General features: G+C 38.6%; 1 protein-coding gene across 1 annotated transcript; it reads right to left on the reverse strand.

Annotated features, from left to right (window-relative positions):
- Positions 1 to 4,894: 4,894 nt before the first annotated feature.
- LOC126597639 (pyruvate, phosphate dikinase, chloroplastic-like) lies at positions 4,895 to 11,412 on the reverse strand. The gene is made up of 21 exons (XM_050264445.1): positions 11,250 to 11,412; positions 10,643 to 10,943; positions 10,200 to 10,256; positions 9,694 to 9,927; positions 9,389 to 9,526; positions 9,078 to 9,240; positions 8,744 to 8,979; positions 8,513 to 8,641; positions 8,223 to 8,402; positions 7,957 to 8,094; positions 7,701 to 7,865; positions 7,445 to 7,606; positions 7,273 to 7,362; positions 6,968 to 7,106; positions 6,621 to 6,798; positions 6,099 to 6,228; positions 5,828 to 5,956; positions 5,597 to 5,734; positions 5,389 to 5,466; positions 5,153 to 5,244; positions 4,895 to 5,065 (listed from the first exon to the last, which is right to left on the reverse strand). The coding sequence occupies exons 2-21, from the start codon at positions 10,928 to 10,930 to the stop codon at positions 5,023 to 5,025; spliced, it is 2,907 nt and encodes a 968-aa protein (XP_050120402.1). The 5' UTR covers positions 10,931 to 10,943; positions 11,250 to 11,412; the 3' UTR covers positions 4,895 to 5,022.
- Between the last annotated feature and the right edge of the window lie 1,157 nt (positions 11,413 to 12,569).

Genomic DNA, 12,569 nt, shown 5'->3' on the forward strand with positions numbered 1-12,569 from the left:
TCTTGTACGCAGCTATGTTGGTCTGCCTTGAGGCTCATTGCCACCCAACCTATTTGACGTTACAGTTGGTTACTGGGTACGAACCTAACAATTTTCGTATTTATGCATTTAGGTGAGCATTTCTTGTGCCAAGTTGCGCCGCCGCAACGTACCAACTTGGGTCCTCAAAGAAGGATATGAATCTTTGTCGATTATGATTCTTCTTCACACTAGTTCTCTTCGAGCCCTTGCATGCGATCTCTTTACCACTCATTTGCAGGTTGTCACTTTAATGAGATAGTCTTCCCGTTTAGGGGGAGATAAGAATGTCAAAGTTCCTGGAGAACAGCGCAAATTTGCGTGGACGTTGCCCACTATGTCTCATCTCGATCCCCATACCACACAAGTGTGATAAGCAAGTGCGATGAATTCTAGTTTTCAAAATGTTGCTCCAAACGCATTCCTCTAATCTAGCTAAAGTGACAATATCATATACCAGCTGGAAACATGCCTGCAAGGATAGACGTACTTAACAGACGTCGAGTCAACATCCCTAAAGGGTGTGCCGCCCCTGTTGGACGATCCAGTATATCGGCAGATAGCCAATCAATCTGTCTTGGCCTGGAGCACGACAGATCATTCGATTCGTAGGATTCACTTCCCTAGAAAAGGAAAACAAGGCACAACAATGAATCTATACTTGATCGTTGTCTGAAATCATTTCCATCTCATGAGAAGTTCTTGGTCCAGTATACTAGTTTAGATGAGCTAAATGGAATTGAAATGAGATTACCATCAATGATGTTTTCACTTATATGGTAGCTACCGACATAAATGAAAAACGACAATATTGAACCATGTTCCGTTGATTAAGTGACAACATAAAACTGATTAGACAACCAAAATAACAATCCAGATCAAATTCCTTACCAAAGTGTGTATTGGACCTGTTGTTCCCGTTGATTAAGTGACAACATAGAACTGATTAGACAACCAAAATAACAATCCAGATCAAATTCCTTACCAAAGTGTGTATTGGACCTGTTGTTCCTACACTGCCCAAGGTAACCTTGTTATGTTACAAGTGGGAAAGGAAGCGTTATGAGATGAATGAAATAGTGCGATATGATGCACGACTTACGGCGCAAGGTTTCTTTCAAAACGTCATGTGATTGATAGCAGCATTATAAAATGTGGTTTGTGTTTTTTCCATGGGGATATAGATACGGAGATTTACATGTAAATTCTCGAAGAATTACATGGACTAGTTCAAATAGTTCCAAACCACGGAACACCCTCTTAACTTGTTTGAGGCATTCACTTACAATCCGACGGATGTGGTATACCTGTCTAAGTGATTATTTGATCAGTCAGGGATGAATTATGCCCTTGCGTGTTAAACTATGAAGTCTTATTCCAAATTGCTAGAGTTACAGTTTATGTCGTTGACCTAAAGTTCAAGCGTTGTTCTGACGGTACCTTGGTCTACTAGTCGAACTACACCCCGAATGTGTCACCTTTGAGTATACATTTGATCGTCCATACATTATATGCAAATGAGACCCTTGAAGAGGTTATGGAATCCGAAATTCCATATGTGGAGTTTAACTTTGCGCTTCATTGTACTTAACTCATTGTATTTAGATAAGACATTTCATTCGTTGTTAATCAACATTGCGCCTACATGCAACCACTGAATTGGTATTAAAAACGTACCCTGAAGGCACTACGAGGGCAAATCCCATTGCATCTTGAGCGGATCCAACCCCCTTGATCCTCAGAATGATGTTTGCCTTGTTTGTTATGCTAATGTTGGTTACTTATCAAACTCACACAAGGCAAATTCCCCAAATGGTTATGTCTTTACCGTTAGGGATATTGCAATATCTTGGAAGTCCACGATATGACCATAGTTATGAAATTTTCAAATCATTCCAAGACTCTTCTCACTTCACTACACCACAAGTAAGACATGGTTAGAAGTTCTTGTTGAGCATATTCGAAGTACGCTGTATTTTCATCTATCATTGAGTCCCAACGACGATCCATGAAGACTGTGCCACATGTATCAACTTGACCAAGCCATGATACATCAACGAAGTCAACGCCAAGTCATATTGCATCTACATCTACATCAGCCAAGCATCAAGAGATTGAAGTCATGCAAGCCGATCCCAAACAACCTTGCCGACCTCTACAAGACGTCACTGCCGAAGTCAACTTTCCATAAGTTTTTCCGAGGAATTGCTATGCCTAACTATCATATGCAATGCTTGTAGTTCTCATTTATAAGTTATGCCAAACTCAAGGGGAGTATCCAGAAGTATACTCACTTGATCTTAATGTACTCTTTTTCCCTACGATTAGGAGCATTTTTCTCACTGGGTTTTTGCTACGTAACTAGGTTTTAACGAGGCACCTATCCTGGGCTCATCATACCATTGTGAGCTCTTTTACTTGCGTCCAAAAGACGTATAGTTTTGACTTAATGCAATTTCTCACTTTCCTTCTTAGTTTATGGGTTTTTTCTCCCACCTTGGGTTTTACCATAGCGAGGTTTTATGAGTTTTACCTTTTTATGGATTCTTCTGTTGATTTGAGACTCGCATTTTCTCATTGTGCCAACGACTTCATCAACTGTACCTACTTCAGGCAAAAGATGAGGTGTGTGTGAGGTGGAGTCATGACTACTGAAGGCGTTAAAGTCTCGGTGGTTGATCAAAATGAGCTCTGAGCGTTAAAAGAGGTGGCACTTCAGCCAAGCCTACCCACATTATACATCTTAGCTATGTTGTTGGGCACCACTGCATAGCACTCTATCTTAAATTTTAGGTAGACAGACCATGCGCCCACTTCAACAGCACCGACACTATCCCCACTTGGCCACATGCTCAATCCGTCAGGTGTGGGTTTTAATACAAAAGGCATCGGTGATAGTTAGAATGGGGTAATTCTATTTAAGGGGCTTGTTCTCAAGCCTTCTGGCCAATGTGGGACAGAGGAATTCTAACACTCCCAGCACGTGAGACCTTATTTTATGGGTCACACGAGGAGTTCCACACATCGGCAACCACGTGGAGCCAAGCCGGGGCTCACCTGTTCGAGGTGGGCCAGTGGCACGTGGCATCTCTTGGCCTACATGGAGCCATGTCGGGGCTCATCCATTTGCGCGGGGCCAAAGGGGACCCACTCGTTCACGTAGCAGTACAGGCCCGTCCCCTAGCTCTAATACCATCTTAAATTTCAGGTAAACGGGCCATGGGCCCACTCCAACAACACTAATATTGTCCCCACTTGGCCACCTGCTCAATCCATCAGGTGTAAGGTTTTATCACAAAAGGCCTTGATGATAGTTAGAGTGGGGTAATTCTATTTAAGGGGCTTGTTCTCAAGCCTTCTGGCTGATGTGGGATAGAGGAATTCTAACACTCTACCCTCCATTTTACACTTTTGCTGATTTTAGAAAAAATCGTTCTTTTTTTTTTTTTTTTTTGTTAATTTATTACTTTCTTCTATTTTTCACTCAAAAACCTAAACTATGCTGATTTTCTATTTTTTTACCATAAAAAAAAGGCAAACTATGATTTTGATCATAATTTCGATTACTCTTCACTTTGATGTTTATAGGTTTGAATCTGACGCAAACTATCTTATTAGTTCAATTTGTGTATATTGTTTTTAAAAGTTGGAAGTAGTTCCAAGTTTGAATCACCGTTATTTATTGAAAATATGATTTCTGACGCAAACTATCTTATTAGTTCAATTTGCATAAGTTACTAAACTTTTAAGTTGGAAGAAGTTCCAAGTTCAAATCACCGGCCCTTGTATATTAAACATACGATTAGAGGAGTGAAACCGAAGCGGTGGATGGAAATGTACCATGAATTGCATTCTTATTAGCTGAAAGGCCGGAATTTTTGGCGTGGAACTTCATATTCTTAGCAGACATGAACATTAAAAATAAGAATTGAAGAAAAATTAAAAGTGCAAAAACATAATTTGATGACAAGCTAAAGCTAAGAGGATAAATTTTGAAACTTCTATTGGTTGCTGACAAGCTAATGCAGACACATAAAAACCTTGATAAGCACCACTCTGTCAATGTGAATTCAGAACGCTTAATGACAAGCTAAATTACGATCAAAATCCTAGTTTCCCCCCTTTGTCCTTCCAATCTGCTTCTATGGGAAGTGCTTTCTGCTTATAAGCGCATTAAATTTTGGTGGTGTCGGAAGCCTTCTAACAAACATGTCATATAATTACTACCATAGTCCTCCTCTCTGCACCAAGTTTATTTTAATTTACCGAAGATGTTGCTTCTGGCTCAAGTTTGATCTGTTCGAATCTCACGCATGCCCTCTAGGGAGATGTTTAAGTCTGCAGCAATGCTTGAGTTTTAAGCGTTTGTAGATTGCTCTATATGATCAATCCAAACTCAGGAATGCAACTTGGGTAAACTGCTATTTGACCTCTTGAACTATTACCCCAGCTGAAAAATTAGCCAATTAACCCCTTATCAATAGATTTCATCCACTATTTCGTCAAATTCAAGGGCAAATTAATCTTTCCATCATCAATTCTGACTTGTCAACTATAACCACTAATATATTTATGACATATGGACACAAAATAATGTGAAATGACAGATGGTGGACGGAACCTAACGGCAAGATGTTAATTGACTGATTTAAAATAGTTCATAGGGTTAATTTACCAAAAAAAAATAATTTAGAATGTCAATTTCAATTGTGGTAATAGTTCAGGGAGTTAAATAACATTTTACCTATGCAACTTGTACATTTACACCAAGTCATACGTTGTTTAATATTACACATAATTTATTCCCAAAACATCGAAGCCGAAGAATTATCCACATTCCTTAATTTAGTTTTTTTCCTGTTCTTGTAAAGTAATATGAAAAATAAATTATATATGTTATTTTCCCCTATAGTTTGGTTTCTACATAATGATAGAGGATTTGTATGAACAACAAATAAACTGCATATATTTACAAGTGCAGAGTCGCCGGTTATGTAATCTTTCTCAGACAGCTACTTGAGCTGCTGCTAGCCTAGCAATAGGTACCCTGTACAAGAATTTAGCATCAGGAATTTGATCTGGTTATAAAATTAGTCCATGCAACTTAAATAAGAAAGATAAAAAGAAAACGAACCTGAATGGAGAACAAGAAACATAGTCTAATCCGGCCTCTGCAAAAAATGCAACAGAAGAAGGCTCCCCACCATGCTCTCCGCATATTCCAACCTGTTAGTTTATAATCACCGTGCGAAAATATCAGAGAAGAACAGAAAAAAAATAAAATCTTGTGACTGTATATGACACACCATCGATATAAATTGACATCCCAATTTGTTATGGTATGTTCCAAATCTATGCATTTCCAGTTACCTTTAAGCTAGGCCTAGCTGCGCGACCCTTTTCTGTGGCCATCTTGATGAGCTGCCCAACACCTCTTTGATCAAGGACCTGAAAGCAGTGCATTTTGACTATTAGAGTCGAAATTTGTTTTCATTGTCTTATCCAGATGATTCTGGTGCTTTTGGGGAAAAACCCAACTGCAATGAGCCTGCGCGGACTTGCATAAAATGTGACAAACCTCAAATGGATCGCTTTGAAGAAGGCCTTTCGCAAGGTAGATAGGTAGAAACTTGCCCACATCATCTCTACTGTAGCCAAATGTCATTTGTGTGAGATCATTGGTCCCGAAAGAAAAGAACTCAGCTTCCTTCGCAATCTATCATCGTTGATATAAAAAAAAATTAACAAAAAAAAAGATGATGAATATTGTGTTGAAAATAATGAAGTCAGCCTATCAATTTAGCCTTACCTCATCTGCAACCAGAGCAGCTCTGGGGATCTCAATCATAGTCCCAACCTTATAACTCAAGGCAGTACCCATCTCGAAGAACACTTTTACCGCGACACTTCGAATGAGCCTCATTTGATGTCCTAGTTCCTGAAAGGAAAATTTTCGTTGAGGATTGAATTTCCATCACTTCACAATTTCTCACAAATCCATACGAATGAATTATGAATCTAGTATCATACGTAAATAACGAGAAACGAGAAAATGAGGAACAAGAATTGCAGGATCGTGCCTGAGGTGTTCCGACAAGGGGAACCATTATCTCAGGGAAAACTTTGACACCCTGGTTGCTCATTGAGACTGCAGCTTGAAAGATTGCACGTGCCTGCATTTCGCTGAGTTCTGGGTATGATATCCCTAGCCTTTTGAAACATCAAAACATTCCTTCCATCAATAACAAGGAGATCATATTTGTGCATCTATGAACTTCTTCACTCGAAGTTTATGACATTAAGCATATTAGCCTTCCCGCAGCGGAAACATCTGACACTGAAATATCAAAATTGTGCCATATTTCCGGACTACGTTTATAACAAATTCAAAGTGATAGGTAAACATGTTTTGTGAGTGAAAATAAACTGAAATGGATAAAACAAGTAATGATGCATATGAAGCTAATTAACAAAGTGAATGAAGCTCATCAAGAACTTTTATCTGAACATATTTAAATTTGAGTAGATTTTTTTTTGTGTGAACAGATTTGAGTAAATCTTTAGACTGGAGAACTCATGTGATGATTGAAGAGCCACCAAACCTGCAGCCGCGGAAACCAAGCATGGGGTTTACTTCTGATAATTTCTCAATTCTTGAGAAAACTTCATCCTCAGTCATGCCAGTCTCTGCAGTTAGTTCGCTGACAATCTGTTCTAAGTCACCTTCTGGAAGAAATTCATGAAGTGGAGGGTCTAACAGGCGGATTGTTACTGGAAGACCTGAAATTTCATAAATTATGTGATAAATAAGCTACAATTACAAATCTAAGGAATTTAAAACATATAGTCTTAGAGCCTAACAATCCTTGGGAATTTTGTTTTATAGTTGGTCCATGAGGTAAAAATACAAATAGATTTCAAAGATTTTAATCAACATTTGTGAAAATACCGTCCATTGCCCGGAAAATTCCTTCAAAGTCATATCTTTGATACGGTAGTAAGAGGTCCAGTGCCGCCTTCCTCTGTTCAGTTGTAGCTGCCATGATCATTTTCCTTACCGCCTTTATTCTATCATCCGAAGCAAAGAACTGAAAGATAAAAAACGTGACAAAATCAGCAGAGCTCTATAACCTGATATGATTTGTTAACACGAAATAAGAAGGAATCAAAAGTACAACATTGATAGAACTTGCAGCAGACCATATAACATTACGGATATCCAGCCAAACACTTTTAGTAACTAAAATTAGTTACCATGTGCTCTGTCCTGCAAAGTCCAATCCCTTCGGCACCATTATTTCTTGCTGTTAGCGCATCTTCAGGTGTGTCCGCGTTTGCCATAACCTGTTATAGCATTACCACACAATTTTTACTGAGTAATTACTAGCGGTAACAATGAAAACCACAATGCACAAAAATATGGTACCTTGAGACGCCGGACTTTATCAGCCCAAGACATGAAGGTTTCCAAATCTCCACTTAAAGCCGGAGGAGAAAGGGGCTCTTTTCCTAATATGACTTCCCCAGTGGAACCATTGAGTGAGAGCCATTCTCCTTCCTCGACCACTGTATCCCCGATCACAACCAGCTGTATCATCAATGAATAAACCAAATTATGTCATTTTCTCTGTGGGCTTAACTACAAGAGATCATGTTTATATAGAGAAAACAGTGGAAACCACCTTCTCAGCGTCATTTACTCGGATATCAGCGCAGCCAGAAACACAACATTTGCCCCACCCACGGGCTACAACAGCTGCATGAGATGTCATGCCTCCTCTAGCTGTCAAGATCCCTGCAGCTGCATGCATACCCCCAACATCTTCGGGGCTAGTTTCAGTCCTTACCTAAAGTTATATGTACAATTCAGTTATCGAAGTGTGTCGGAAAGAGAAAAAAGTTGACAGTGAATAAGATGAACATGGATAAAAATTTTACCAAGATGACACTCTTTCCTTGTGCATGCCATGTTTCGGCATCCTCAGCACTGAACACAACTGTCCCTACAGCTGCTCCTGGAGATGCAGGCAATCCAGTGGCGATCACTTTGTCTTTGTAAGCAGTTGGATTCTCAAACTGACCAGACAAAATTATACAAAAGGAAGTCGTAAGTCCTGAATGTCTTCATACATGGATACATTGATAAACGCATATGCACGTTGGGCCTGTCAATATTAAGGCCACATTACAAACTACAAATTGACCTGTGGGTGAAGAAGTTGGTCAAGGTGCTGTGGTTCAACCATCTTGATTGCAGTGCGCTTATCCACAAGCCCTTCGTTCACCATGTCTACAGCTATCTTCACTGCACCTTTACCAGTACGCTTTCCACTGCGACATTGTAACATCCACAACCTATTTTCTTGGACTGTGAACTCGATATCCTGCAAACATACCCCATGTTTTAGTTCTACAAAAACATGTGTTCCCCAAAACCGAAAAATGTGAATGTAATACTGATAGGAAGATCATCTATAAAAATGGCAACTCATACCATCATATCTTTGTAATGTTTTTCTAGAATTTCACAGTTCTCTACAAGCTCCTTGTAAGCTTCTGGCATACAATTTTTCATAGTATCCAAGTCTCCTGGCGTCCTAATGCCGGCAACTACATCTTCTCCCTATTCGATTCCATTATTAAGTTACTCTCACAAAACCATAAAAAAAATAGTCTCTACTATATTGACTTAGAAAGATAACTTTGGTATAGTGGTATCAAAAACCTGAGCACTGATTAAAAATTCTCCATAAAGCTTCCTTTCACCGGTGCTTGGATTCCTAGTGAACAGAACACCTGTGCCAGAAGTATTTCCCATGTTCCCGAAAACCATGCATTGAATATTAACCGCGGTTCCCTTCAAACCCGTTATCTGATTGATGCTCCGATATTTATTGGCTCTTGGGCTGTCCCAAGAATCAAAAACTGCTTTAACAGCCAAGAGAAGCTGTTGTTTTGGATCTGCAGATATACAAGCGGACAAGGACATATAAACATACAGAGTTGTGCTACAGGAAAAGTGGAAAATATGAGGAAGTTGACGGCGTTTTACTTTGTACCTGAAGGGAACTTTTCACCGGTGGTTTCGAGATAGACATTTTTGTATTGTTCTACCAGCTCTTTGAGATCAGAGGCTGTTAGCTCTGTGTCAAGCTCAACTCCTTTTGTACCTTTTAGTTTTTCCAACTGCTCCTCAAATGATGAGTGTGGAATTCCCATAACCTTCAAACGTAAAACAGGTGAATTCAGAATACATCTCGAAACAGAAAAGATGAGGTTGAGTTTATCATGCCAAAATTGGGAAGAACAAAAAAAAAAGTCATAATTTAGACACATGAACATTATGAAATGCAACAATAAAAGCACTTACAACATTTCCAAACATGTCTAGAAAACGCCTGTACGAGTCATAAGCAAAGCGCTCTCCACTTTTCGCGGCCAAACCAGCAACCACATTGTCATTGAGTCCAAGGTTGAGGACAGTGTCCATCATGCCAGGCATGGAAATCTAGGTATACAGAGTGAAAATCAGTTGGTGCACGACATGAACTAATTTTTATTAAACAGATTGTAGTGAATGTGTCATTGTTAAAATTACATTAGTGTTTCTTCTCCATATGTGCTCTTGTGAACTAATGACACTACGGCTGTAGTTGCAACTGAAAGAACTCTTACCGCAGCACCAGAGCGAACGGAGAGGAGGAGAGGCTTGGAAGCGTCACCCAGAATAGCACCCATGTCCTTCTGCACACTCCCCAAGCCCTCTAGTATCTCCTCCCATAAACCTTGCGGTAAATCTTTGCCATTCAGCTGATACTCTTGGCATGCTTCTGTTGAAATAGTAAGTCCAGGTGGGACGGATAGTCCAATGCTAGCCATTTCTGCCAGGTTTGCACCTTTCCCTCCTAACTACGATGCATAGGCATGATGAACAAAATTCAGATTCTATGACTAAATCGAACATGTAGATCAATGGACAAGTACAAATTGAACAATTTTTAAGACTAAATCGGACATGTAGATCAATGGACAATTACAAAGTGAACAATTCCGTTATGTAGCACAAATTTCTGGTTGATTGAGATATAAGTAAAACTCCTTATCCAAAATCGGGCCAAACTAAAATGCTAGAATTTTCATTTCTCATACTGGTAGCATGTCTAAAGTGAAGTAAAACTTACCAATGACTTCATTGCCCTGTTGCCTTCACTCTTTCCTTTTCCAAATGTAAATACTCGCTGTAGAAACAAAACAAAAACCTTTCAGGCACCATGAACAAAATGCTTGTACATAGTTCAGATTGCCAGTCAAATTGATCATGATATTGTTATGAGTTTAGAGTGCAATCCGAATATTGTGAGGTTTTATACAAAAGACCTCGATGAAATTATTAGTGGAAGTTGAATGAAACCACTTAATATAAGCTCTATTTTAACTTTGTCAGGTTTCCGACGCGGGACTTTACAATTTCTAACGTCACAAACTATTCTAACACCAAGTCAAAACTAAATCATCCGACTGAAAACTAATTAGCAAGGGATGAAGAGATCCAAGATCCTGCAAGGATTAGAATCATCCGACGCGGTATTTTCATCTTTTGAATAAAAGGATGCAATATATGTACCTTTCTGGTTGTTGGTGCAGTCTGATCTGCAGCTGGGGACACAACAGCTTTTGCTTCGATGTGTCCTGGCTCGTTCTTCTTCGGGTTTGGGTTCATGATCCCGTTTACAATTTGCATCTGCTGCCGGTGACAGTGCTTGAGGCCAACTCGACCCGAAGAGTTGAGGCCATGGAAGGAAGGGTTTTCTCTAACAAGATCAAATTGATCCACATATTTTCCCTTCAACAATCTCTGCCTATAAACCTCAGATGGTGTCCTTATGAGCATGCCTTTCAGAGTGGATGACATTTTTATACCCTCTCTGCTTGAGAAACCCAAGTAAATATAATCAATGGATACAGATCATACTAAAATCTGTAACTCATCAGTACTAGTTTACTTCCATGCAATAAAAATTAATCTTCAAAAAATTCAAACATGAATTGTTATTAGCAATGCAAAAATAATCATCGTGCACTCCTCCGTCTCTCGTATTAGCGCTTGTCTCAATGCATGATCGGTGGATATTTTAGAGTGCCGATAACAGCTTGCAGAAATAATTTGTTAAGGATTAAAGAGTGAAACAGAACCCGAAATCATTTGATCAAATATGCACACATACACATACCTGCTGAAGATAGAAGTGCTTTTCTGATCAGAGGAGGTGAGTTTCTATTTGCAAAAGTTGCAAAGAGATATTGAGGTGTAGAGCTTGTTCAGAGAAGCAAAATGGCGGTTGTGTTGTCTTTGTTTTGTCTGTAACTGGTGTGATGAGTGACATGAGTGGACCAAATTTTAGCGCTAACTCAGCTTTTAAACTGCCCATTCACAATTCATGCGCCTACAAAATTTTGGAACATAATCAACTACCAATCATATTGTTGTAAAAAGTAATATGCAGAGTTTTTTTGAAGTTTACGATTAGTTGAAAACGGATATGGACGCAATCTAAGTTGTTCCACTGGTTTGGATAATGTTTAACTTATTTGATAATACTAATACTAGATTCGGGCGCAATCAATTTATTATCTTGAAGTTTCTTAGTTTTTATCATTTCATATATTAAGTTTTCTTTGTTCCAGTCTTGTTCCTAAAGTTATAATTCTAAGACACTTTCATATATCCGTCAAATTTTCTATCAGAACCTCTGGTAATTGATGACGTGGCGCCTACATGGACAATAATTAGACGCCATATGTCAATATAGGTGCCATGTGGATATCAAAACATTGAAAATTCAAAATTAAAAATGAAAAATTAATATTATTTATTATCCACATGGGCCCAATCATCGTCCACGTGGGAGTCACATCATCAGTTAACGAAGATTCTGATAGAAAACTTAACGGATGTATGAAGTGTTCCAGAATTATGATATTAGGTACAAGATTGAGATGAAAAAACTTGATGTATGAAATGTTAAAAACCAAGAAACTTCATAATGGTAAATAGAGTGGCAAATAACCTTTAAGTGTTGGTCTAGTGAAAAGTGAACTCAAGCTAGAATTCTTTAAATGCTTTCTTTGAGGCCACCAAGTCTATTTTAGTGTATCGTTTGACTCGCATGTGTTTAATATTCTAAAGGGTAGGGTGTTAGGTTTTTACTCATGAGTCCTGAGTTCAAAACTCTCTGTCATTTAAATTATCGTAATTATTTCGAATCATCTCCTTCTTCTTAATAATAATAAAATTTTAAATAAAAATGTATCATTTGATCTGGACACCAAAATATGATATCATATTAGTCGCTTACATACTTTTTATATTTAAAATAAATAAATAATACAATGATGCTGTCTAAAAAAATAAAATGAAAATATTGCACACTTATCGATACCACATCTTGAAGAGGAAGAGATATGAGGGTGTTTTAGGTATTTCAGGTTGCTTAGGAAAAGAGAAAAAAGGGAGGGAAAAGTCAGTTATTATGGTTGACGCTGAGATGAAG

Source organism: Malus sylvestris, chromosome 13, assembly GCF_916048215.2.
Source record: "Malus sylvestris chromosome 13, drMalSylv7.2, whole genome shotgun sequence".
In the NCBI taxonomy this organism is placed as follows: domain Eukaryota; kingdom Viridiplantae; phylum Streptophyta; class Magnoliopsida; order Rosales; family Rosaceae; genus Malus; species Malus sylvestris.

Coding starts and splice junctions, on each gene's coding strand:
- LOC126597639 (XM_050264445.1), bottom strand. CDS start 10,930: ATGTCATCCACTCTGAAAGGCATGCTCATAAGGACACCATCTGAGGTT. Junction 9,241..9,388: donor TAGACATGTTTGGAAATGTT/GTAAGTGCTTTT, acceptor TTACGTTTGAAG/GTTATGGGAATTCCACACTC. Junction 5,735..5,827: donor CTGCTCTGGTTGCAGATGAG/GTAAGGCTAAAT, acceptor CAACGATGATAG/ATTGCGAAGGAAGCTGAGTT.